The sequence below is a fragment of the Eulemur rufifrons genome, chromosome 24 (assembly GCF_041146395.1).
Source record: "Eulemur rufifrons isolate Redbay chromosome 24, OSU_ERuf_1, whole genome shotgun sequence".
In the NCBI taxonomy this organism is placed as follows: Eukaryota; Metazoa; Chordata; class Mammalia; order Primates; family Lemuridae; genus Eulemur; species Eulemur rufifrons.
Window position 1 is genome coordinate 7,716,402 of NC_091006.1, and position 26,289 is coordinate 7,742,690.

Genomic DNA, 26,289 nt, shown 5'->3' on the forward strand with positions numbered 1-26,289 from the left:
AAATAGCATGATAAACAGTATTGCCATAGTAGGTGGGGACTTCAACACCCCACTGACAGAACTGGACAGATCCTCCAAGCAGAAAATAAGTAAAGAAACAATGGATGTAAACACAGCTCTAGAATAAATGGGTCTAACAGACATCTACAGAACATTCCACCAAAATAAAACCGAATATACATTCTTCTCATCAGCTCATGGAACTTTCTCCAAAATCGATCACATCCTAGGCCACAAATTGCACCTCAACAAATTTCAAAAAATAGAAATTATGTCATGTATCTTCTCAGACCACAGTGCTATAAAATTAGAGTTCAAGTCCAACAGAAACACTCACCACTTCACAAAGTCATGGAAATTAAACAATCTATTGCTGAATTGCTGTTGGGTCAAGGAGGAGCTCCAGATGGAAATCAAAAGATTCTTTGAACTAAATGATAGCAGGGACACAAGTTCTCAAAATCTGTGAGGCACAGCAAACGCATTCCTGAGAGGAAAACTAATAGCATTAAATGCTCACATCCAAAAGACAGAAAGCTCACAAATCAACAAACTAAGAAACCATCTCAAGGAACTGGAAAAGGAAGAGCAAATTAATTCTTTTTTTACATTTTGACATTGCCATGGCATTTTTACTGCATTTTATGTAAGAATCAGTCTGCAGTGGATTAGGGGGAGACACAAGCTGGTCCCTCGCTGCAAGCAGTTTGAGGAGCCCTGTCCTACATAGGTAACTCCTGCACCCTCTTTAGCTCTCAGCTAAGGTGTCACTTTCCCAAGATGCCTTTTCTGACTGCCCAGACTCAAGTCAAATACTCTCATCAGAATCTGGGTCTTCTGCTCCATTTGTCACAGTTGCAGTTTTATGTGAGGAAAGTTTTGTTGATTACTGTCCCCCCCATAGTAGATATGAGCTCCGTGAGGGCGTGGACTATTTCCGTTTTTACTCCCACTTGCATTCCCAGTGCTTGGCCCATAGTAGATGCTTACATAGTATATACACACCTAATGGGTGCAGTACGCACTGTCTGGGGGATGGACATGCTTGAAACTCTGACTCAGGTGGGACAAAGGCAATATATGTAACCTAAACATTTGTTCCCCCATAATATGCTGATATAAAAAAAATATTGTTTGAAGTGAATGACACCAGACACAAAAGATCACATACTGTACAGTTCCATTTATAGGAAACATGTAGGTGAGTCCACAGAAACAGAAAGCAGATTGGTGTTTTCCAGGGGCTGGAGGGAAAGGGAAATGGGGCGTGACTGCTTAATAGGGCCGGGTGGTAGCTGGGGGGATGATGAAAATGTATGGAACTACGTGGTGCTGGTTGGACAGCAGTGTGCATGAACATTGCCACTGCATCTCACATTCTAAAGGGTTAATGTTATTTTATGTGAATTTCCTCTTAATTTAAAACTATGTATATGAAAAAGAGGGGGCTGTGATGAAGAGTTTGGATTCTAGAGCCTGAGAGTGAATCTCGCTCCTCCACTCACTAGTGACTTGAGCTCAGACAGCAGATGCTGTGGAGGGGGAAGGACACGCGGCTTGTAGCAGGTCTCTCAGTGGCAGGGAGTTGTGGAGGGAATCAGGGGCCATTGTCTTCAGAGGTGGGGACACTTAGTGACCCTGGAATCCTTTGACCTCCTTCCCTCAGCCCCTTCAGTGAGGCAGGAAGCGAATCTGGTATGTTCGGGGTATTTTGCCCAGACCACTCTCCTGGGGTGTGAGGTCGATGTCCTCAGGTGCCACAGGGCTGGCCAGGGAGAAGTTCTGGAGGATGGTGGTGAAGAAGAGGAACAATTCGGCCTTGGCGATGCCTTCACCAAGACAAATGCGCTTCCCTGTGGGCACAGAAGGAAGGTCACCAGTGAGGGTACAGGGCGGGTGCACATTCTTTGCCCTGCCACACTCCTCAGCCTGGACACTCCTGTCCATTGCAACAGATTTGCATGAGATTGGCCTTTAACCTGGAATTCAGGGTGGACTTGTAGGTGGTCCCCAAACCCTCTGAAACTGGGTGCAAATCTTTGGGTGGATATGCCAAGTTCATTTCTCTAGCAGAGAGTTTGTGTGTGTGTTTTACCTCTACGTATGTAGGTGTGAGCATATTTCTGACTTCACATTTTAGTGTTCTTCATTTCGCATATGGGGAGAATGGTATCTATCTATGAGGGCTCTTGTGAGGTTAAAGAAAATGTCTGCAAAACTTCTTAGAATAGCACCTGGCTCGAATTAAAGATCCTCAATGTGCAGTTCCTGTCTCGTGTTTGTTTCCGGGAGCATGTGTGGGGTGTATGTTTCTGGCACCATGTGTGTGTCTATTCCTGGGCTGTCTTCTTGCCTCAGCCTGAGATCCACGGGCTTCAAGACTCCCCGAAAAATATCCAAATTATATATAAAATTGTGATTGGGATTGGTGCACATGGCAGCAGGGGGTGGTCTATGGTGCCCATCAGCCTCAGAGGTGTAAGGAACCCCAAGAGCACAGAAACCACAGTCTTGGAGAGAAATGAGAACAAAAGGGGCTGGAAACCCTGAGGCACAGACACAGCAGAGCCTCTCCCTTCACTTCAGTGTTTCCTACTCTGCAAACTGACAGGCTTTAAAGGCCATGTCTCGGGTGGGTTTCCAGGCATTCCCCATGAGTTCCAGGTGGCTGGCCATTGTGCCTACACGGAGGTATCTGGGGAAGGATCCACGTCGTTTTGGCACATCCACAAGACAGGAAACGGGACCCATGAGTTTCAAAATACTCAGGGCAGGTCTCTGGGCTGGTACTTCTGTAAGTATTGCCGTGACCCAGCTTTTCCCAGAACAGCCTGATGCCTGTTGTCTCCCTCCCAATGCACCAGCCCAGCCGTGGGGTTGCCAATTGGACATGCTCTGGAATCTCCTCGGCTCCAACACCCTCTCGGCTTGCTTTGTCTTTCTTTCCATCTGTGGCATCTATCCTTGTCTTTTCCTCTGTCCACACCTGTCAGGCACTGTTTTTCTACCTCTCTTTTCTTCCTCTTTATTTTGGTTTTCTTCCATGTTGTTAAACTCCCTGTCTCTGTCTAGTTGAATCTCATAGTCTCACGCTCCCTCTCTCTCACTCTCATTTTTGTTCTTCCTCTAAAAATACCTTGTCTCTCTCATTCATTCTGTTTCTTCCTCTCTACTTATGTCACTGTCTTTCTTCTATCTCTTATTCTGTTTCTCTCTTTCCTTCCTTCTTTCCTTCTACTTTTCTCTCCTCCTCCTCCCTCCTCTTTCCTTGTCCTCCACTCCCTCCTCCTCCTACTCCCCCTCCTCCCTCTCCATGTCTGTCTCTCTCTGTCCTCTTCTCCCTCTATTGTCTAATGTTCACTTTCTGTCTGATTCTTCCAGCCATTATCTTCCTGTCTCTGTCTCTCCATGTGTCTCTCTGTCCCTCTGTTTCTCACTCTCCTTATCTCTTTGCTGCTTATTTATCTGTCTCTGTCCTTATCTCTCCACATCTCTGCCTCTCTTAAAACTTAGGCTAGGGCTGGGCTTGGTGGCTCACACCTGTAATCCTAGCACTCAGAGGCTCAGGCAGACAGATCGTTTGAGCTCAGGAGTTCAAGACCAGCCTGAGCAAGAGCAAGACCCCGTCTCTACTAAAAATAATAGAAAGAAATTAGCTGGACAACTAAAAATATATAGAAAATATTATCCAGGGATGGTGGCGCGTGCCTGAGTCCCAGCTACTCAGGAGGCTGAGGCAGGAGGATCACTTCAGCCCAGGAGTTTGAGGTTGCTGTGAGCTAGGCTGATGCCAGGGCACTCTAGCCTGGGCAATAGAGTGAGACTCTGTCTCAAAAAAAAAAAAAAAAAAAAAAAAAAAAAAACAACTTAGTTTATGCCTATGAAATGAAATAGTTGACCCTCATCACACCATCCCATGTGTTCCGCACTCTCTCTGAAGTTAAAGGAAGAAGAGGGTCACTGCATTACACAGAGACACAGACAGAGCCAGAGCCAGAGCCCCAGGTGATGATGAAACTCAAGACCAGAGACTTGTTCCTGGGAAATTCCTTCCTCTCAAAAGGTAATAAACCTGAATATTGGGGTTTTCTGAGGGTGGAGCATGTTAAATTAAATTATATTTGGCCTAAAGTTGGCTCTATACATAACAAAATGTAACCTAACTTAATATGTAAGCAAACTACAATCTAACTTCAGAGTATATTCTCCTAAAAAGTAACTGAGCCTTCGCCAATCATAACGGCCAAGCTTCAGCCAATCATAGGCTTCAAACTGCTCAGACAGGTCCAAACAAGGCAAACTGTAACCAGTCCGGCTGTGTCCGTGGGCCTCTTCCTTCTTCCGTGGATAAATACTGCTTACCTCTCTCTGAACTTTTACAGGTTCAGGGTGCTGCCCAATTCATGAATCATTTCTTTGCTCAAATAGAGTCTGGTAAATTTAATGTGACTAAAGTTGTTCTCTATGAAGCCAAGGAGTGGAGGATGGGAACTGGGCCAGGTCAGAGCATGTCAAGACCTTCTCCACCTCCCCAGTGCTGGAGTATAAATCCAAACTCCTCCCCCAGTCTTCAAAGCCCTGCCCAGCTCAGGGCTTTGAGCAGCTTAGCGTGGAAGCCAGCTCCTCTGGTTGGCTCTTCCTCACAGACCCACCAAGCTTAGTCAGTGTTTCCTATTTTGTGCTCCCCAAACCCCTTTAGAGCACTTATCATGCTTACGATCAATTATATTAATAATTGCCCCGTGAGCATTTATTTTGTGCCAGGCAGTTCTAACCATGTTAAGTGCATTAATTCATTTACTCCTATCATGATTTTGTTACTATTTGATGGGTGCCCATCTGCTCTGCTGGAGTGTAACCATCCTGGGGCAGGAGCTGTGTCTCTATAGGATTTGATGCATTATCTTCAGCCTCCAGCAGAGCACTGGACTCAGAGTAGTGCTCAGTAGATTTTTTTTTATTGATGAGGATGAATTGCCTAAGGTTTAGAGAGATTAAAATACTTGCCCAAGGTCCTGCTTGCCAAGATGTGCCTTTGGGATGTATTCTCATTCCTCAAGCCCCCTCGTAGAGTAGTGGCAAAGATGGAATGGGATCACACACATAAACAAATTACAATATACTAAGTATTCAAAGAACAAGGACTTGTCATTGTTTTTGTCAGGAGGGAATGGAACGCACACTGGGATATCTGGAAAGGGATCTCGGGCCCAGCTTACCTAAGGAAAAGGGAATAAAAGCTTCATTCTTCTTCAGTGCCCCACTGGCATCCAGAAAGTGGTCAGGGTTGAAGTCGTCTGGTTTTTCAAAGTAACGTGGGTCACGGAGAGCAGAGTTCAGGATGGGAAATACTTCAGTGTTCTGAGGGAGGGTCACAAGATCAAAAGATATCCTATTGCCTGGCCTTGCCACGCAACAACAACAACAACAACAACAACAACAAAAAATACCGAAAAAAGAAAAGCAAAAACAATGGGACCCTATTGAGAAAGCAACAAAACGTTCAGTTTTGAGACATCCCAGGAAGCCCATACAGGAGAGATGCAGGACCCCCGCTGGTCTCACCTTGGGGATGATGTACCCTCGGAAGTGGGTGTCTTTGGTGACTATGTGGGGCAACCCAAGGGGAGTAAGGTCTGCAAATCTCTGAATCTCGTGGATGACAGCGTCCGTGTATGGCATTTTGACCCGGTCGTCGAGGGCTGGAGGGCGATGTGTGCCAATCACCTGTTCAATCTCCTTGTGGACTTTCTCTGCACAGACAAGGGGACCAGTGAACCCCATTTCCAAGAGACATCTCACTGATTTCTATGGGCCAATGAGCCAGGAAAATCCTATGTTAAAGGGTTAAATCACTGATACACCTCAACCCAATCAGCTTGGCGTGAGGGAAGGAGGGAGGAAGTAAAAAGAATTCTTACCCTTCTAGATATAATGAATGCTATGGATTCTATGCCCACATGCACAGGTACACTTACACACACACACACACACACACATACACACACCACAATTTTACATGGAATTTCAGATTAAGAACTCTAGGCTACAAAGATGCCCAAACTCTCTTTCTCAGTAGAAAATGAACTAACATTTGTTGTTTGTGTATTAGAAGTGAGGCACTGTGTTAGGTTCTCAAGAATATGAGAGTGAAATGAATAGATTACTGCATGAACAACTGGATAAATGAATGAATACATCAATCAATCAACGAATAGACCAATTCATGAATGGAAAGATGGATGAATGAATGATCAAACCAATAAATGGATGTGTATATTCACTTATAAATCAATAGATGGCTCAATTAACAAATCAGTAGCGAATAGATGGTCCACAAATAAATCAACAAACCTATTATAATTAATAAATACTCTTATGAATGGCTAGATTTATGGAAGATAAGGGACCGAAAAAATCAGCGAAGTATGAGAAAATAAATGAATGTGCACTGAATGATAAATAAGTAAAGAATGAATAAATGAGTGAATTATTTAGTGGCTAAATTAAGGAAGGGACGGATGGATATAGAATGAATTGAAAAACCAAGTGATGGAAGGATTAAGGAATGAAACCTCGTTTATAAAAGGATGGGTGGATGCTCGCATAAATGAATGAGCCAGTGAATTAATGAAAGATAGTCCTCTCAACATGTGACTGTTGCAAAGGATCAACTCATGGATCAATGAATTCTAATAAATAAATAACGAAAGTGTATTTCCTTGGATGAGTCAGAGATGAAAGAATCAGTGAGTATGCAGGTTAATTAGTGAATAAAAGGATGGACAGATGAAAGGATGGATGGATGAACGGGTAAATATTTAAGTGATGGCACAGAAAGTCAAATATCCCGTGTTCTCATCCACACGTGGGTGCTGAAACACGTGTACACGTGGCAGAAAGAGTGGACTGATTGACAGTGGAGACTTGGAAGGGTGAGGGAGGTGGATGATGAGAAAGTACGTCATGGGTACAATGTACGTTATTTGGGTGATGGATACCCTGAAAGTTCTGACATGACACTACGCAGTCTATGCGTGTAACAGGATTGCACATATACCCCATAAATTTGTACAGATAAAAAATGTAGAATGCCTTCCCCCCTCAAAAAAGTCTTTATGTGATGGGGGAAAACAGTGGGAGAACAATCCGACAGATTCTGTGAGCATCCACCAAAAAAACACCAAATGGAACTGGAGACCGTTCTAAGTGAAGTATCTCAAGAATGGAAAAACAAACACCACATGTACTCACTATTAAAGTGGAACTAACCCATGAGCACACATGTGCACAGAGGGAAGTAAAACTCAGTGGAGATCAACCAGGGGGGAGAGGGAAGGGGCAGGGGGAAAAGGGGGGCAAAACCCCACCTAATGAGTACAATGAACACTATTTGGGTGACAGGCACACCTACAGCCGGGACTGAAGCATTACAAAGGTTATCTGTGGAAACTGAAACATTTATATCCACATAATGCAATGTTTTGAAGTTAAAAAAGAAAAAGATCTGGCTTAGTTGGAGACTGGCCTAAAGCCTGCAGTGCTTCTGGAATAAGAAGCCAGTGTCTCCTGTCTCTTCCAAGCAGGACTTGGCGACCCACTTCTGCAGCTCAGAATGAAATCGGAAGACCCCCAGTTAGCTGTCCTTGGCCCACCTGCAACATGAGGGTGTTTGAGCATGAGCAGGAAGCCGTAGCGGAGGGTGGTGCTGGTGGTCTCTGTGCCAGCAAAAAAGAGCGAGAGCGTGTTGAAGATGAGGTTCTTCTGGGTGAACTCGCTGTGTGGGTTGGATTTCTCCTGGGTGCAGAGGGAGAGGAGGGGAGGGTCAGGGGAGGCTGTGGCCTCACTGTGCACATGCCAGTCTCTGGGTTCCCTTCATCTGTTTTAGGGTCTCTCAATCTGTCTGGCTCACTTTGCTTTTCTGTGTCCCCTCATGTCCAACCATGGGTGTCTGTCTCTGTCTCACTCAGCTCGCTTTGTCTGGCTATTTCCATCTCTCTCCCCATCTCTGGTGTGTTTCTCTCTTTTGTCTCCCAGTCTCTTTCTGCCTGTGTGGGTCATTTCTCCTGTTGCTGTGTTTTTGTCCCTGACCCCAAATTTCTTCCTTACCTTTATATCTCTATTTCTCTTTCTCCTCCTGCTGGTCGGTTTCTCCTCCCTACTTTCTCCTTCCTTTCACCTCATAATTCTTTCCCTTCTGCATCTCTACCCCTCTCTTTTCCTACTCCCTCATCTTCTCTTCATTCCTCCCCTGCCCCTCCCCTTCCCTGTTCCCCTCCCCCTCCCCTTCCCTGTTCCCCTCCCTTCTCCCCTCCCCACCTTGCCCTCCCTCCCCTCCCCTCCCCTTTCCCTCTCCTAGACCCCACTTTTTCCATGCGCAGCAGGTAGGCATCTATGAGGTCCCGAGGGGCACTGGGGTCCAGGGTTTCCCGGTGCTCCTCCACACTGCGGCCAATGAAGGCACTGGTTTCTTGCAGGTTTTTATAGACCTGCCTGTGTACTCCAGGAAAGAACTTCAAGAAGTCAGAGAAGAGCTCAAAGAGCTGCAAGAATGAAGGGCAGTGAGGTCAGCCTGGGGCAGGTGACAGGGAGAGGGCAACCTTCCCACATCCCAATTCCTCCATGGGGAACCTCTGGGTCTCTGTGTCTGTTTCTGTCTCCTTCTCTCTCTCTCAGCCCCTCACTCCCTAACCCTATGTTTCCTTTGATCTGTTCCTCTCCTAAGTATATCTTTCCGCCTCTTGCTCCCTCATCATTGGTCTCTGCCTCACTTCGCTGTCTCCTTTCTTCCTCTCTGTATCTCTCTGTCTCCCTTTCTTACCATCTTTCCCTGTCTCTCATTGTCTACCTCAGCCTGCTCATTTTGTTTACTCCTTGTGTTCTCTGCTTCCTCCTCTCTCCTCATCTCCCTCTCTGTAACAGACATTGGTAAAATGAGGCTCACACAAGATGAACCTGTCAATCACTTAGGAGTATTTATTTATTTTGGAACATATTTGTATTGCTTTATCTGATGATGAATGGAAAACCTAACTTCTTGCAAACAATTGCAAACAAGGCAGAAATGTATATAATAAGATGTAAAATTCCTTCTTAATCCCTCCCTCTAGAGATAGCCATTGTTAAGTGTTTGGTGGATCTCTGCCCAGACCTTCCTCTCTCCATGGTTCTCCAAGGGAGGAGAACATTGGAATCCCCTGTGAGAATTGATGCAAGTTGTCCGTGGGGGCCCCATCCCAGCCTTTCAGGTCAGACCCTCCAGTAGGACATGCTGGGAATCCACATTGGTGACAGTCCCACGTGGGAATTGGACACACACCCCTGCTCAAGAACTATAGCTTCACCTGCTGCTCTGCATGAATTTAATATTATTAAACTTAATATGCAGTAGGAATGTTTCCAGCCTAGTCAATTAGGGAAATTCATTATTTGTTTTTAAAAGAGCTGCATAGTACTTTATAATCTGAGAAAAGTTCTTTAAAGAAATGCATACAAATGCATACAAAGGGAGAAGGAGAAATGGGAAAATGGAAGAAATGTGGTTCCCTATTGTGATACACCTGCGAATTTGCTCAGATGAGGGGCTTTACCTAGGACAGAGAAGCAAAGACACAGGAATCAGGGTCTAGAGAGCAGAGAGGCTGCAAGTCTGACTTAGGCTCCTTCTCTCTCTCCCTCACGCCCACAGCCCCTCCCCACACACATATTACTATCAGCTTTGACTCTCAGGATTCCCTCATCGCTGCCCTTCCTTGTCCTGTTTTCACTCATTTCTCTCTATCCTAAACCCTCATTCTCTTAGTCTTCCTCTGAGTCTCTATTTCTACCTCCCATCACCCCCCGTCATTTCCCTCAGTCTCTCTGACCCTGTCCCCAGGTCTCAGTGTCCCTGTCTCTCCACGTGTCCCTGCCTTTCTTCTAGCCATAAGCTGCATTTCTGGCCCCCACAAAAGATCATCCTTTCCCCTGCCTTGGATGTCACCTCATCCCCCTTCCCTGTCCTTCTCCATCTCCCTGACCTGGCCAGATAAAGAGCTGGTGAGTGAGAAAGACTGGTAGAAGAGGTCCAGCAGCTTCAGAAATTCTTCATCTCTGTAGTGGAAGCGTTTTCCAAAGACAATGGAGCTGATGATGTTGGCAGTGATGGACTGGAAGAGGAAGGTGGGGTCCAGGAGGGCTCCTAGGAGGTGGAGGAGGAGGGGGCAGGTCAAGGGACATGGACTCAGAGGGTTGGGAATGTTTGGATGTCCCCACCCCATCTCTGTGTGACTGTCCAGCATTGCTCAGTCATGGTAAAGACAAGGAAAACATCACAGCCCATGCTCATCCCATTGTGCACCGGGCCCCCTTCTAAGCACTTCACATATCATTTTATCTACTCCCAGTGCAACACTGTGAAGTAGATGCAATTCTACTACTTTCCCCATTTTTTAGCTGGGAAAACAGAGAGTTTAAGTACTTTCACCAAGATTACACAGCAACTCATTAAGGGGACCAGGACTCCAATCTAGGCAGCCCAGGACAGAGTCTGTACAGTTGGTCTTCACCCTGCACCTGTGAGCTAAGAGGATTAAGTCCCAGGGCCAGGGGTGGGGCAGAGCAGGTGTTCAAACAATTGCTTATGCAAATTTAAAAGCCCTGATCTCTCTCTCCCTACTGTGACTCCCCCTTAGCCGCTCCTCTCCACAGCTGGGGCTCTCTGGGCATCAGGAGTTGCTCCGCACCTGTTAGTTGGGGTCTGTGCACACAGGCTCAGCCCTGACCCCGGCTGCACTAACACTGGGCTGTCAGCACCTGAGAACATCAGGCTGCTGTGGCCTCTCTCTCTGGGTCTCACCTGTCTATTTTCTCCCGTTCCTCTGCAGACCTTTTCCTGAGCCTCGTCTGTCTGCGTGTCTGATTTTCCCAGCCTCCATTTCTCTCTGTCTTCGTTTCTTCCTGCCTCCCTGAGTCTCTCTCCCTGTGTGTCTGGGTGCAACTCTGTGTGCCTTTCTTTTTGTTTTGGTCCCTCCATAGCAGTTTCTTTCTCCTTTCCTGTGTCCAGCCCATGTCCCTCTGTCTCCTTCTATCTTTCTTTTCAGTCTCTCTGTCCCTGTTCCCTGTTGCCCCCATGTCTCTGCCTCCCCGTCCCAGAATCTCTTGAGAAGTTTTCATCAGAGAGATGGTAAAGACCTGACATAAATTAGATAGAGGTTCTAAGAAAGGACCCTGTCACCTGTATGTCCCATAAATAACCTGTTATGCAGAATTAAGGAACAACCAAAGGTGCTTCCCTGACACCCCCACCGGCTGCCCTAGAGCAGAGCACCCACCTGCCCTCTTTTGCTCACTGGTAGTTTATCAGCACATCACGCAAGGAAAGGAAAACACTGTTCCCTATCTTCAAATTTCAGTTTTCCCTTTTCTCTTTTTGCTTTCTTTTATATGGTTTCTGTTTTAGCCTGAGATTGATACAATTAATCCACGAATTGCTTTCCCTGTGCCTAGTGAATAGCTCACTACTTGCTAGGTATACATGTTTGGGTTGTCCTTGGACACTACACACTTCACATCTCCCTCTTTCCCGGGCTCTCTCTGTTTCTCGCCTACCGATCTCTGTCCCCTTCTAGTCCCCTGTCTTTCTCTCTGTCCCTGTCCCTCTGTCTGATGGTCTCTCAGACTTTGGCTCTGGCTCTGCCCACGGATACCTCTCTGTCTTTCTATTGCTGGTTGCCCATATCTCTCTCTGTTTCACTGTCCTTTCTGCCACCTCAGGACTCACCCTTGGATTTCCGCAGCTCCTCCACCAGGCACTGAGCCTCCTCCTGAATCCGCTCCTCCACGCTCCGCTTTCCCATCCCAAAGTCCCTCATGGTGGCCAGAGAGAATCGCCGGAGGGTCTTCCAGCGGTCACCGTTGGCAAAGAACACACCTGGGGTGTGGGGAATTGTGCGTTGCAGAGGACATTAGAGAGAGGCTCTGGGTCTTTCTTCACCCATTTTCCCCCTTCCCTGACGCATCCTCCACCCGGCCCTCCCAGTGCCTTGGAGGCTCTCACCATGTCCCTGGAAGACTGGCTCGGAGATGGCGATTTTGCCCCGGCCAGAGAAGTCTTCAGCCTGGTCCACCAGGGCCTCCTTTATGGCCTCTATCCCAAACAGCATGACCACGGGCCTCCGTCCCAGGTATACCGTGAAGACATCCCCATATTTCTCTCGGAGCTGCGAAGCATACCCACACCCTGGGTTATATGTGTCAGCACACACCTCAGTTGTCAAACTATTAGACACTCACATACCAGACTGGTAATTGGCCGCCTTCCCCAAGACCCTCCTCCCTAGGCTGCCCTTTCACCTTCCCAGGACCCAGCAACTGAAGGGTTAACACATGGCCCAGCTAAGGTCTGCTCTGATTGGTTGGTGCCCTAAACAGTGCAGGAGCTTAAATACTTCTAATGTTACCCCCACCCATATAGCCTTGAGTGGACCCAGTCTGTGCACTTCTGGACTAGGAGTCTAATGTGGAAAACATAGATGTGAAGTTAGAAGGAGGTAGGAAGACAGTGTCAGAGAAATTTCCTGCACTGTAGCCAGAGGCAAGGAGTTGAGTCTGGCTACTGCTCCCTGGCATCTCAACCAAAGAATCATACTCTGTTGTCAGCCATTTCGCTTTCCACGATTTCAATCACCTATGGACAGCAGTTCTCTGAAAATCTTAAATGGAAAGTTCCAGAAAGAAACAACTCATAAGTTTTAAATTGTGCACCATTCTGGGTAGCATGATAATACCTCAAGCCAACCCACTCTGTCCCACCTGGGATGTGAATCACCCTATTGTCCAGCATACGCTACTCACCTTGTACAATGTGAGTGCTACTACGTCCAATTTAAGCTTTGTCATTTACAGAGACGACAAATTGTTCACTCTGATACTTTTCTGAGCAACCATAAGCCAAAACTATTTCTTCTTCAAGGAATTTCATGGAAAGGCCTCTGACAAATACAGATTTCTATCATATAACTTTAAGAGCATGCCATTGGATGGGTAAGAAATCCCAGAACTGAAAGATTCAAAAAACTGCTAACCCAATATCAAGCACAACAAAAATTAATTAAATACCAACAAAATGATGTAGCAGATTATCATGCTCAGTCAGCCAGTACTGAAATTGTTAAGATATACAACTTGAATTAACTGCGTAAGATTGATTCAAGTCAAATTACCTATGATAACCTATTTAATAAATAGCGCTATGCATGTGAATTGGAGAAACGAAATTGGAATTTAAGAGGATGGTGATCCCATGTTAAGCATGCAGTCTTGGGGAGCCTGGACGGCTGCCTGGTCCTTCCTGAGTTATTACAGCTTCCATTATTAAAAGCTCTGCACTCCATGACTCATCATGAAAGAGATAAAATGATCCAAATTATGAAACAAATATTGTGACTGTAGTAAGATTGCTAAAATGGTTTATAGCAAGGTTTGGTTTGTCCAGCCCATAATTCTGGTAAGTCAATGAAAACCTCAGATGCTAAATTTCTGGCACCCGAAGTATCATTTGAGCACTTGCAGATGGAGTTCACTCAATTGCTACACACAATACATGTTTTCTGGTGGTATAGAAGTTTTGCTACCCAGGAAGGCCAATAATATAACAGTAACTAAAAGGTTATTAGAAATGTATTTCCCTTAAGGGGCATTCCTGGAGAATTCACCAGTGATAAAAAGTACTTGCTTCACTGGCCAAGTTGTAAGACAGTTTAAGAAGGTAATACAAACCCAAAGTCATTAGGAAAAGCTACCTGAATTGATTACATTGCTTTGGTCAAAGGTATTACTGATTGATGGCAATCAGATCACTCCCACAGGAAAAACATAGACTGAGTGCTCATCAAGTAGTTATGGACCTCAAGTCTTGCTCCACATCTCTCCATTCAAAGGAACCCTGCCAGACTTCTGGAACCCTACAACTATTGGGGACCTTAAGGTTCAGCTGACCAGGGACGTTTTTCCCTAGAAGTAGAGAGCAGCCTAGATGTGGACAGCATGCCCAAAAATGTGGATAAAGACTTCTCTTCCATTAGGAAAGCATTATCTTTTTTTCCTTTGAACCCCTCCTGCCTGCTGTCCTAATCCCTTCCTTTTCATGACAGGAAAACCCATGAGCCCATAATCTGAGGGTGCCTTTAGCAAATGCTTATTAGGTTCTAGCAAGAACACGGAGCAATTGTTGGTTTTTTGGGCTAAGGTTCCCAAATCAGTAAACACTGATGCCATTGCTTCCCTGTGTTCCCAATGAGAGTCATCCTTAAACCCCAAAGGAAGAGTGGAAAGCTATCCTTGATATTCCAGACATCACTAATACTTCCTTTCCTACACTCACTGGTAACAGTTCCCTGACCTTTTCAATTCGTATGCTAATTACTATCAGATATAGAAAACCTGTACGAGTGTTACCTGCCACAGGTATATTGTGCTTCCAGTTGTCACATGCATGAGACCTGGGGACTACCTATGAGGGTATGAATAATTGCTTGCATCATGTGGCTGGATTAAATTGAGTAAATGTGCACTAAATGTGGTTATGCACCCTTACAGCATGCTATAAAAAGATTGCAAAAAAGTAGGTTTCCCACTAGACCTTGTTCAAGAGCTAGGGAGACTTATGGCAGGACAAATTTAACTGACCTCTGCTCAAATGCCACTAAGTTGTCCTCTTCTCCAGTTCCTGGGGGTCAGCTGAGGATGTGCTTACTCTGCTCTGTCTCCTCACTGGTTCAGATCTTGCTAACTGGCCTGGCTCAATCCAGCCTTCCAAATAGCTTTCCCTAAAAGTTCCCATAATACTTCCCATTATCAGAGGTCAAAGTGGTCAATAACTGAAATTAGTACCAACCTCCAAATAGAAGATAAGTTAGTTTCCACTGAGCAAAGTTTCCAGTGGGGTTCCTGGAGGCTTTAGGTGGTGTTGGGGTGCCAGCTCTATGGGCTTCAAGACTAATCTGTACATTGGGGAAAATCTCAGATTTTATAGCCAGTTAGACCTCCCACCATTTCAGACAGGTAAAAGCCACTCTCCAAAAGGTGGATGGGAATATTGATGTTTAACAAAACTAATTCATGCAATATTAAGCAGTTTTAGATCTTCTGTTTGACCATGTTGGGGGCTTGTATACGGTGCAGAGAATAACCAAACATTGCACTTACCTTCCTCTTCATTTTACAACTACAGAAAGCTTAATTCGAAAGGTGGCTGATTCTGCTGTTTCTCTAGACAGTGCCAACAAATGCTTTAATGATATTTATCAGGGGAAAGGAACACATGATGTGTTTACGGGGGCAGCTAACATTTGGTTAGCAGGCATCCTGCATGGTGACTGGCAATCCTGGCTACCCCAAGGTTTTCTAACTTTTACACGTCTTCTAGTGAGTCTGCAGGTTACTGTGACTGTGTTCCAGGCTAACTGTGAAAACGGATACCTCTTAAATCACACCATTTAATTGCAAGTCCGGCTCCTTCATCACTATGATGCTCTGAACAAAGGCTGTGGCTCGAATATAGTTATCTTTATTGCCTGAGTTCTGAATTGTTTGATTTTGTTTGAGTTGGTTCTTGGCGATCCCTGTTAAGGGGTATAGTTCAGTGTCCTGGTCCTATCCTCCAGATGGTCAGCACATTAGCCTCTCTGATGTGTTCTGTCCCCTCAAGAGTCTCAAATGCTTGCATGCTGCCCTCCTTTGTACAGGAAAAGGTCTCCTTACAGTTAGAATAACAAAAACATGAAGAAAGCATAAAGAGTTATCCAACTAATTGACATTATGAATTGTGAATTCCATACTGAGACCAAACAAGTCCATTATGATGGTGACAAAAGGTGGTGTCTGTGCCCAGGGTCTTGGTCAATCTCTTAAAACTCTGAGGCTGACCAGGACGGGGTAATTGTTCAATTAAATTAAATTTGGCCTAAAACTCCCTGTGTACATAATATACTATAACCTAATACGTAAACAAGCTGCAAACCAACTGGAGGGTATATTCTTGCAACAAGTAGTCAAATCTCAGCCACCCAGAGCAGCTGAGCTTTCAGCCAATCACAGGCTGCAAACCGCTCAGACATGTCCAAATGAGGCACATTGTGATCTGTAACCAACCAGGCTATTTCTGTATGTCACTTTCTTTTTCTCTCTATAAGTCCTGCTTGCCCACATCGCTGGGTGATGCTCTCTTAACTTTTACTGGCTCAGGGTGCTGCCCTATTGTGAATCTTTTCCATGCTCAAATAATGTCTGCTAAATTTAATCTGTTTAAAGTTTTTCTCCTAACACCACCATCCATGCTTTAGCTCCATGCCCCTTACTCACCAACCTTCCCCACTCCACTCCTGAACCCAGAAGGCTGCCTTATGCTTTCTGCTGAGGGATCCCCAAGTATCAATGCAGGAATCACCCCACCCTCAGACTCCATCCATCTGCGTCTTACCCTCAGGAAGGACTTGAGTAGGCCTCCTCTGTCCATCTGCAGAACGTTCCCCAAGAAGGGCAGAGGATGGGGACCTGGTGGGAGGTGGCCACGGGCTTTTAGGCGGCCCTTGACCAGGAGTAGCAAGAGGCCCATGAGGACTGCAAGAAAGAAGAAGATGCTGAGCTCCATGGTCCTAGTCTGACTGTCTTCCACCCCACTGCAGCCTTCAGCTGGGCCTTTTATCCTGAGCCTGCCTCCCCCCACCAGTTATGAAACTTCATCCAGTCCCCGCCTCCCCTCTCATTACAGTCCACGTGTGTTAACTCAGAGGGAAGGTTCGGGGGAACTCATACCTCTTGCTTGGGTAGCACTGTGACCTGGTCCCTATCCCTTTATTCTCCTCTTAGATGCTGGCAGGGATACTGTGGTAGAAATACTAAAGTCCACATGAGCACGCAAGTGTGTGGGGGTGTGAGTGCCTTCATGTGTGTTTATTTTGGTGGGTGTCGGTGAGCATGCACTTGTGTACTTAGTTGCCTGTTTGTTTTCGCTTGCGTGTAGTTGACTGCCTGCTTGTATCTGTGTTGTGCTTATAAAATGGTTTTTATATATGAAGGGGTGTTTGTATTTATGTGACTGTGCTGGGGTGTGTTTTTCTGTGCAAGTCTGGGTGTGCTTATATTTGTATTCTTGCATGTGTGAGGGCTTCTGTGTGTTTATATAATTTCATATGTGAAGGTGTGCTTGCAGTTGTGTGGTGGAGGTGGTGGTGTATGTTCAAAACTGAGCAGCTGACCAAAAGGAGGGAATTGTTTAATTAAATAAAATTCGTCCTAAAGCTGCCTTTGTAACATGGTGAACTGTATTCTGTCTTAGACTGCAAGACACTGTGTGTGCTGCCTGTGTCTTTGCTTGAGTGTTGGTCCTAGCAACTCCTGGCATGTCCTAGCTCCTGTCTTTGTAAGTCCTCGAGATATTCAGTATCTATCTCCAGTGTCCCCTCCTTCACCCTCACTTCTGTGACAGCCACAGGTGGAAGTAATGGCAGAAAGAGGAGGGGCAAGAGTTGCAGAACTGGTGAGACTTGGAGGAAGGGTCAGGTGGAAAGAGCTGGACAGACTGAGACCTGGCATGTGAAGTGGTCAGATCCTCTTGGTCTCTGACAGCTCTGACTAGTGCTGGGCAGTTCACTCCCTGCCTCTGGCTAGCTTCAGAGTGCAGGAAATTTCTCTGACACTGTCTTCCTACCTCCTTCTAACTTCACATCTCTGTTTTCCACTTTAGACTCTGAGTCCAGGAGTGCAGACACTGGGTCCACTTTGATTGATGTACCCTGGTCCGATCTGTCTCCATTGCCACTTTGAGCCTGCACCCATCCAGCCTGTGGTAGGGTCAGTCCATATTTTCCAAATATGAGAAGAAATGTGTCCATGGTCACTTGTCTCTGCCTGGCCATGACTTTCCACCATCAGGTAGCAACAATTTTGCAATGTTAAGCAAACCCCTGCTGACCCGGGACCCTGACCCTGGCAGTTCCTTTGACCCAGCAGGGAGGTAAAGACAGATTATGTTTTTAAGGGGTGAAGGGTGTACTTTCCTGACCTTGGAGAGCTACCAACGTGAACTCTCTTGAACCTATGACCTGAATCTTGTTGTGCTATGCAATATGGCACTAGGTTTAGGTCGCAGATTACAAAATAAGGGTATAGAAATCAGTGAAATTTTTATATACCAGTAACAGTTAAGCTGAGAATAAAATCAAAGCCTCAATTACCATTCACAGTAGATTAAAAAAATCCTCTAAGAATATACTTAATGAAGGATGTGAAAGATCTGTACAAGGAGAACTACAAAACACTAAGGAAAGAAATCACACATGACACAAAGAAATGGAGAAATATATCATGCTCATGGATCAGTAGAATCAACATTTTTAAAATATCCATACTTCCCAAAGTGATTTACAGATTCAGTGCAATCCCCATCGAAACACCAATGTCATATTTCACATATATAGGAAAAATAATCTATGCTTCATTTGTAACCAGAAAGAGCTTGAATAGCCAAAGCAATCGTAAGCAAAAACAACATACTGAGAGGTATCAGTCTATCAGAGTTCAAGATGTACTACAAGGCTATAGTAAGTAAAACAGTATTGTACTGGCACAAGCATAGAGATTTAGACCTTTGGAACAGGACTGAGAATCCAGAGATGAAACCTTCCACATATGGTAATCTAATCTTTGACAAAGCAGACAAAAACATACATGGGGGAAAGAATCTCTTTTCAATAAATGGTGCTGGGAAAACTGGATAACTACATGCAGAAGATTGAAACTGAATCCCCACCTCTCACCTCTTACAAAAATCAAGTCACGATGGAGAACAGACTTAAATATAAGGCATGAAACCTTAAGAATCCTAGAAGATGATGTAGGGAAGACCCTTTCAGAAATTGGCCTAGGCAAAGAATTTATGAAGAGGACCCCCAAAGCAATCACAGCAGACACAAAATATGTTCTAAGTTCCCTTTTTATTTCTTCTTTGACTCAAGTGTTATTGGATCTGTTATTTCAATACTTTAAAGATGTTGCTGCCCTGTCTTCTCACTTGCACAGTTTTTGATGAGAAATCTTTATCTTTATTCCTCTTCTTACAATGTGTTTTTTTTCTCTGTTTGTTTTTAAGATTTTCTTTTTACACCAAGTTTGAACAATTTGCCTATGATACATACTAGGTAGTTATATATCTATATTTCTTGTCTTTGTGGTTCCTTGACATTCTTGGATCTATATCTATCTATCTATCTATCTATATATATATATATATATAACTTTCACCAGATTTGAAATTTCTTCAGCCTTCATTTCTTCCAATAGTGTTCATCTTCCAAACTCTCCCTCCTTTCTTTTGGGGATTCCAATTATACATACACAAGGCCACTTGATGTTGTTGCATGGATTTATTTTGTTGTGTTATTCTGTTTATTTTGTTTGAATTCTCTCTTCTCTGTGTTTTATTTTGAACAGTTTCTATTGCTATGATTCAAGTTCGCTATTTCTTCTCCAATGTCTCATCTGCGATCAATCCCATCCAGTGTATATTTTTGTCTCACATACTGTAGTTTTCATCTCTACAAGTTTGATTCAGATATTGGTTATATCTTCCATATCTCTATTCAACTCTTTGAACATATGAAATACAGTTATAATAGCTGTTCTAATGTCCTTGTCTGCTAATTATGACACCTGGATCTCTTTTCATTGATATTTCTCCTCCTCATTGTGTCATATTTTTTCTGCTTGTTTGCATGCCTGTCAATTTTTGTTGGACGCCAGACGTTATGCATTTTCCCCCGTTAGGTACTGGATATTTGTACTCATATAAATATTCTTGAACTGTGTTCTGGAACCCAGATAATGTGGAAACATTTTCCTTTTCAAGTCTTGTTTGTAAGGTTTGTTCAGCAAGTTTGGAGAAATGTTCAGTCTAGGAATAATTACTGTGATCCATGGAGGCAATACTTTCCTGAGTCCCAATGCCCTATGAATTACAAACTGTTTTCTTTCTGCGTCATGGTAGCAGGCATTATTCCTGACCCTGTGTGAGCAAATGAGACTGTTTCCTTTAATTTTTTCAGCTGGGTCTTTCCCCAACTTCAAATAATTTCCTCGCACGCATGCACTGAACAGGGTCACCTGAATCCCCTCAGAGCAGCTCCTAAACTGTGCTCTTCCCTGTAAAGTCGAGCTGCCTCGGCCCCTCAGACTGTCCATTCTGTCTCCTCAATTCACAACTTTGGGCTCTTCCTTCCTGCTCTGCAGCTTTGAAACCCTCTCAGGCTGTAAAGTGAGGCTCCTCTCCTTTGTCTCCTATCGCTCGAGGATGGCTGTCCTGCATTGCCTGAAGTTCTTTCTCTTAAAAACTGTTTTGTTTTGTGCTGTTTTGTTTTGTTTTGGTGTATGTTCTCCATTTTGTGGTTGTTTTGGTGGGAAGGTTTCTCTGGTCATTGTCACTTTGTCTTGATCATAAGATGTCCTGTCATATGTCTGTATTTGTATGATGCTGTTGCTGTAGATTCTTGTGGATGAGTCAGTGTAAGCCTGTATGTTTGCATGGTTTATATGTGACGGTGTGGTTATATTGGTGTGGTGGTGGTATATGTTCCTGTGTGTCTTCATGTGCTTGTAGAGTGTGTGTGTGTCCTGGTACCCATCTTTTTGTGGCCTACAGATACCCAGTGTCTCTCTCCTTCCCTTCTCCTTTTCTGTGACAGCCATAGACACAGAGAGATGATGACAGAGGTGATGAAAATGACCAAACCGGGCCGGGCGCGGTGGCTCACGCCTGTAATCCTAGCACTCTGGGAGGCCGAGGCGGGTGGATCGCTCGAGGTCAGGAGTTCGAGACCAGCCTGAGCAAAAGTGAGACCCCGTCTCTACTAAAAATAGAAAGAAATTATATGGACAACTAAAATATATATATACAAAAAATTAGCCGGGCATGGTGGCGCATGCCTGTAATCCCAGCTACTTGGGAGGCTGAGGCAGGAGGATTGCTGGAGCCCAGGAGTTTGAGGTTGCTGTGAGCTAAGCTGACGCCAAGGCACTCACTCTAGCCCGGGCAACAGAGTGAGACTCTGTCTCAAAAAAAAAAAAAAAAAAAAAAGTAAAAAAGTAAAGTAGAAAATGACCAAACCGGTGAAATACAGAGGTAGAGGTAGAACAGGTGGGGAAAGGCAGAGAGCCTGTGATCTGGTGACAGCCAGACACAGCCCATTGCGGAGGCTTTCTCTCCTGGACTCATTGTGTCTCTCTGCTTGAGCTAGACAATTTTCTCCCTGTCTTTTGCTATCTGTGCCTTTTCCTGGTGTACAGCCCTTCCGCTTCTCTCCTTCTCTCTTTCTCTGTATCCGTGTTTCTTTCTCTAAACTCTGAGCTCCAGGAGCACAGAGACTGGGTGCAGCTGGATTGACATCCACTGGGTTCAGCTCTATCTCCACTATCGCTGTGAGCCTGCACCTCTGCTGTCTCTGCCTGGCTTCTTCTTTCTGTCTCGTTTAAAATTGGGAACTAGGCTTGGCAAGACGGAAGGATCGCTTGAGGCCAGGAGATCAAGAGCACCCTGGGAAACACAGTGAGACACAGTCTCCACGCACGCACAAAAATTAAAAATAAACCATGTGTGGTGGCACAGCCTGGAGTCTTACTAACTCAGGAGGCTGAGGCAGGAGTGTCTCTTCAGCCCAAGAGTTCAAGGTTACAGTGAGCTTTGATTGTACCACTGCACTCCAGCCTGGGTGACAGAGTGAGACCCCATTTCTAATAAATAAAATAAAATAGGGAACTGGCACCTTGCTTGCAACGCTAAACAAACAACTTGCTACAACTGAAAATGCTGATCAAGGGAATAGAGTGGCTGAGTCACGCCAGATGCGTGAGGGTGCTACAGGACAGTGCTATATTTGAGTCCAACAGTCAAAGCTGCCAGGCCCAGCCCCACCCAGTAATCTTCTGACCCAGGACAAGGGGACCAACAAAGGGCCACCTGTACTTTCCTGACCTTCGAGAGGAGCCACCACGGACTTTCCTGACCCTGAGACCTGGCTCTGTTCTAGAGCTCGGGGTAACACTGAGAACAAACAGACAAAACTCCTTGTACTTGTGGCACTGACATCGTGTATGGAGGCGAAGGGGGAGGGGTACATAATAATCAAGAGACATGAAAGGTAACTGAATTGTATGGGATGCCAGAAGGTGCTAAACACTGTGGGAAAATAAAGTCCGAGCAGGCTGAGGGGGAGAGGAGTGTGGGAAGAGGCCAGCTGTAGTTAGAGAGGGTCTGGCTGAAATCAGGACATGTGAAGAGAAACTTGAAGGAAATGAGGGAGTGCTCCAGGGGGCGAGTGTGGCCTGCGAAGGATGAATGAGTCCACCAACGTGGGGGACGAAGACAGAGAGGTAATGGAAGAGGAACCCATGGAGGGATTTTGAGCAGAGAAGGGACTTGATCTGAATTATGTTTAAAAGGACTTCTGTCGCTGTATCCCTGTCTGGGCCCTGGCAGCTTTCTCCTCTGAGGCAGGTGTGGGCAGAGGAGGGGCCCAGGAGATCATCCCCTCACCCCTCTGTTACCACCCAGATCCCACAGGAGCAGGGTGCCAGGCCAGGATCCCCAATCATGCTCTTGGCTCTGAGCTGCAGAATGTAGGCATTGCCTGCTTTCACCTGGCTCTTGCCTAACTCTCAGTGCTTGATTCAGTCCCGTTATGCAAAGAGAGCTAGCATGGTGGGTGACTCAGAGAACCCTGTTTTGTAACATCAGCCAAGGGGATTGCTCTCTGCCGCCCCCTGTGGAGTGATCAGTTTATAGCAAGGATGATCCTTTATATCTGGATTTGCCAGATTCAGTCTGATGGATGCCTCCTGCCCTGGTTTTAATTATTATTCATTTATTTTTTTAAAAATGGAGTCTCACTCTGTTTCCAAGCCTGGCATGCAATGGCATGATCATAACTCTCTGCAGCCTCGAATTCCTGGGCTCAAGAAATCCTCCCACCTCAGCCTCCCAGAGTGCTGGGATTACAGGTGTTAGCCACCATGCTGACCCTGCCTTAATTATTGACAATACCTTTTTAACTCTCAAAACAATCCCAGCATGTACAATAAATTATGTTGTCTCTACTTTTAATGCACTTTGATTTTACACCACCTTATCTCCAGGAAAAAATGGATTTATGAGCTTTAAAGAGTAAATAATGTCACAAGTACCTTGAATGTTAGAATTGTGCCCTCTTCAAACAAAAATAGCTGGCCATTATTAACTCCTTACTCTGTGCCAGGCAAGGTTTTAAACATTTTGCAATTATTAACTTCATTAATCCTCCCACAACATGAAGAAGGAGGTACTAATGTCTCATATACAGAATCTGTCTTGCTTGTCCCCACACAGTTATTTGCCAACTCTTCCTAGTTGCAGGAGCCACAGGGGTCCAGTGGGTCCCAGTCGATCTGTGGGACTCCAGAGCCCGGTCATTCTGGGAGGACTGCCTCCTGGAGAGGCTTCAGAGACTACTGGTGTGCACTCCTTCCCCATCCTAGTCCTTCATTCTCTCTTTCATTCTGCCCTGCCCGTGGCTGAGGAGAGAGACAATTTAGCCACATCCCAGAGGCATCCACTGTGAGCACAGTTCGTACTTTTCCTTTTGGGGCCCTGCAGTGGACTGAGGGGTGCCCAGACTATGAGCGCTGTACCCGACAGGACTTCCTGGTGCTACTTGCCCAGTTAGTTACTCCAACAGAGCGGGGCAAACGCCAAGGCAGAGAGACACTGATCCACCTTGGGCACCCCATGGGAGACTTGGGACCAGCATTTCTTCTCCCTGGCATGGTCAGGGATTGATTTCCAGGGCCTGGAGGACAGGCCTGCAGGCCAAATCCCATACACCCAGGTCTCAATTGCATGGCCCAGGGCCACAGAGGAATATTTGTGAACTAGTGTACTGAGGTGTGTGTGCCTTCAGGGGCAGATCAGAGTGGGTCCTAGCTGCAGCATGCTCGAGGGGCACCCCTCTTCCCATGGGAGGGCTGCGCTCCCAGCTGAGATTCTGATCCTGGGGAGGGAACATCCTGGCCATCATCGCAGTCATGGGAGAGCTGAGCTGGGTTGAGCTCCTGCCTGCCGGCAGAGGCCCTGAAAAAACTGTGGCATAGGGCATGGGGGAAAGGGGCAAGTCCTGCTCCAGACCACCAGACTGTGGGTCACAGACAGTGGGTCTCAGACAGTCCCACCTCTACACACAGACTTTCTGGTTGATTGGAGGCACTTGAGCCCCTCCCTGGCAGGTTTGCCCAGAGGCAGGGGACAGACCTTTGACACTTGCTAAAAGTATTTGTGGAGCTAGAGTGCAGGCTCCCCAAAACCAGCTGCCACTACGGAGGGGGAGAATAAGGACACATCTGCAAGTCCCAGGGCCCCACCAACCACTTGAATCACTAGAGTGCTTTTCCAGAGGTACTAGAGCTGCTTATAGGAGCCAAAAACAGCATTGCAGCTTGCCCCTCCCAGCAAGCGCCACCTACTGACAGGGAGGTCAATTTGCAAGCCCTTTTGCCGCATTTACTGACTCATGATACAGGGTTGGTCAATTCTGACCCACAAGGTGTCAGTGGGAGAAGCTTGAGCATGTCCCTCCAACACTGGTGCCACTGGTGCTCTGCTGGGGCAGACCACCAGCAGTGGGATCCCCAGATGTTGGGGCATGCAGTGGTCTCAGGCCACACCCCTCCCCCACCCCAAGACATTCGTGCCCTTGGAGGCGGGGAGAAGCAAAAGAAGCTGCTTTCTCTGTAGGACTGGCATGAATCTACCGGGCCTTGCAGTTAAGCAATAAGGGACAACCTGTAGATCCCATCCCAGGGACCTGTGTAGATCATCTGTTAAGAACATAACTCTAGGGCTCACTATCCCTGTCCAGGCGCTGTGAGCTTTAGGGTTTGTGGACTGAAAAGGAAAATCCTGCCCAGAGTCCTCAGCAATTTCACCAACTGACTCCTCCCATCAGGAGCAGCCTCCCAAGTTTGGCCATAGAACCCTGAAAAAACAAATTAGTGGCCCCCCCTAGCGGCAGATCAAGCAACCACAGAAGCCTACAGTCTCAGGCTTGCAGGCACCAGTTGTGATCTATCTTGCCCTTACCTCACCTGAAGGGGTTCAAGTAACACTGGGGTGTGGCAAGAGGCTTGCAAAAGATCAGGGCATTTGTATACCCCATCAGGGGTCCAGAGCCCAATACAGAGGAATCAGATTACCTTGATAACTGGCTCCTCCACACAAAATACAGTCAATAACAGAGAGGACAATCCCATAGCTTAACACAGTACCTTCCATCTGAAGCTATTAGAGGGCAGTGGATCACACACACAAGTGCGATTCACCACCTGAGAGCTTAAGCTGGGGGACGAAACTCACTAATCTCCATTGGCAAGAGGTGAAGACAATAGGTCCGAGGTAAGCCAACTTGCTAAAATACCACTAAGGCAATACAGGACCAGAGTGCCTCTCCCCAACACTGCCAAGGAACATCCCTTTGGGGACTTGGAGATAGGGCCATAAACCAGTCCCATCACCCCCCAGTTCTCGACAATATATCCTGGTGAGAAAGAATCAGTGAAAGAACGCAGGAAACATGAAAGATCAGAGAGAAAAGTCGCCCCCAAAAGAAATCATTAGAACGTGAACAATGGATACCAATTTAAACAAAATGATTAAAATAATGGAGGAAGGCAGGGTGTGGTGGCTCATGCCTATAATCCTAGCACTATGGGAGGCTGAGGTGGGATGATCGCTCGAGGTCAGGAGTTTGAGACCAGACTGAGCAAGAGGGAGACCCCGTCTCTACTAAATATAGAAAGAAATTAGCTGGATAACTAAAAATACATAGAAAAAATTAGCCAGGCATGGTGGCACATGCCTGTAGTCCCAGCTACTTGGGAGGCTGAGGCAGGAGGATCACTTGAGGCCAGGAGTTTGAGGTTGCTGTGAGCTAGGCTGATGCCACCGCACTCACTCTAGCCTGGGCAACAAAGCAAGACTTTGTCTCAAAAAAAAAAAAAAAAAAATGATGGAGGAAGAATCCTGAATATGGATTTCAAGAAAACTCAATGGAATTGAAGAGAAAATAGAAAGTCAACACAAAGAAACCACAAGAGCAACACAGGAAATGGATGAAAAATTCTCTAAAGAAATTGAAATATTATGAAAGAATCAAACAGAAATTCTGGAAATGAAAGAAGCATTTTAGGATCTACAAAACACAGTGGAAAGCCTTAAGAATAGAATGGATCACA

General features: G+C 45.8%; 1 protein-coding gene across 1 annotated transcript; it reads right to left on the reverse strand.

Moving 5' to 3' along the window:
• Positions 1–1,163: 1,163 nt before the first annotated feature.
• LOC138374640 (cytochrome P450 2B6-like) lies at positions 1,164–16,661 on the reverse strand. Its single transcript, XM_069457673.1, has 9 exons — positions 16,460–16,661; positions 12,038–12,200; positions 11,762–11,911; positions 10,020–10,180; positions 8,367–8,543; positions 7,656–7,797; positions 5,566–5,753; positions 5,220–5,361; positions 1,164–1,853 (listed from the first exon to the last, which is right to left on the reverse strand). Exons 1-9 carry the CDS (start codon positions 16,628–16,630, stop codon positions 1,672–1,674), a joined length of 1,476 nt encoding a protein of 491 aa, XP_069313774.1. The 5' UTR covers positions 16,631–16,661; the 3' UTR covers positions 1,164–1,671.
• Positions 16,662–26,289: the final 9,628 nt, after the last annotated feature.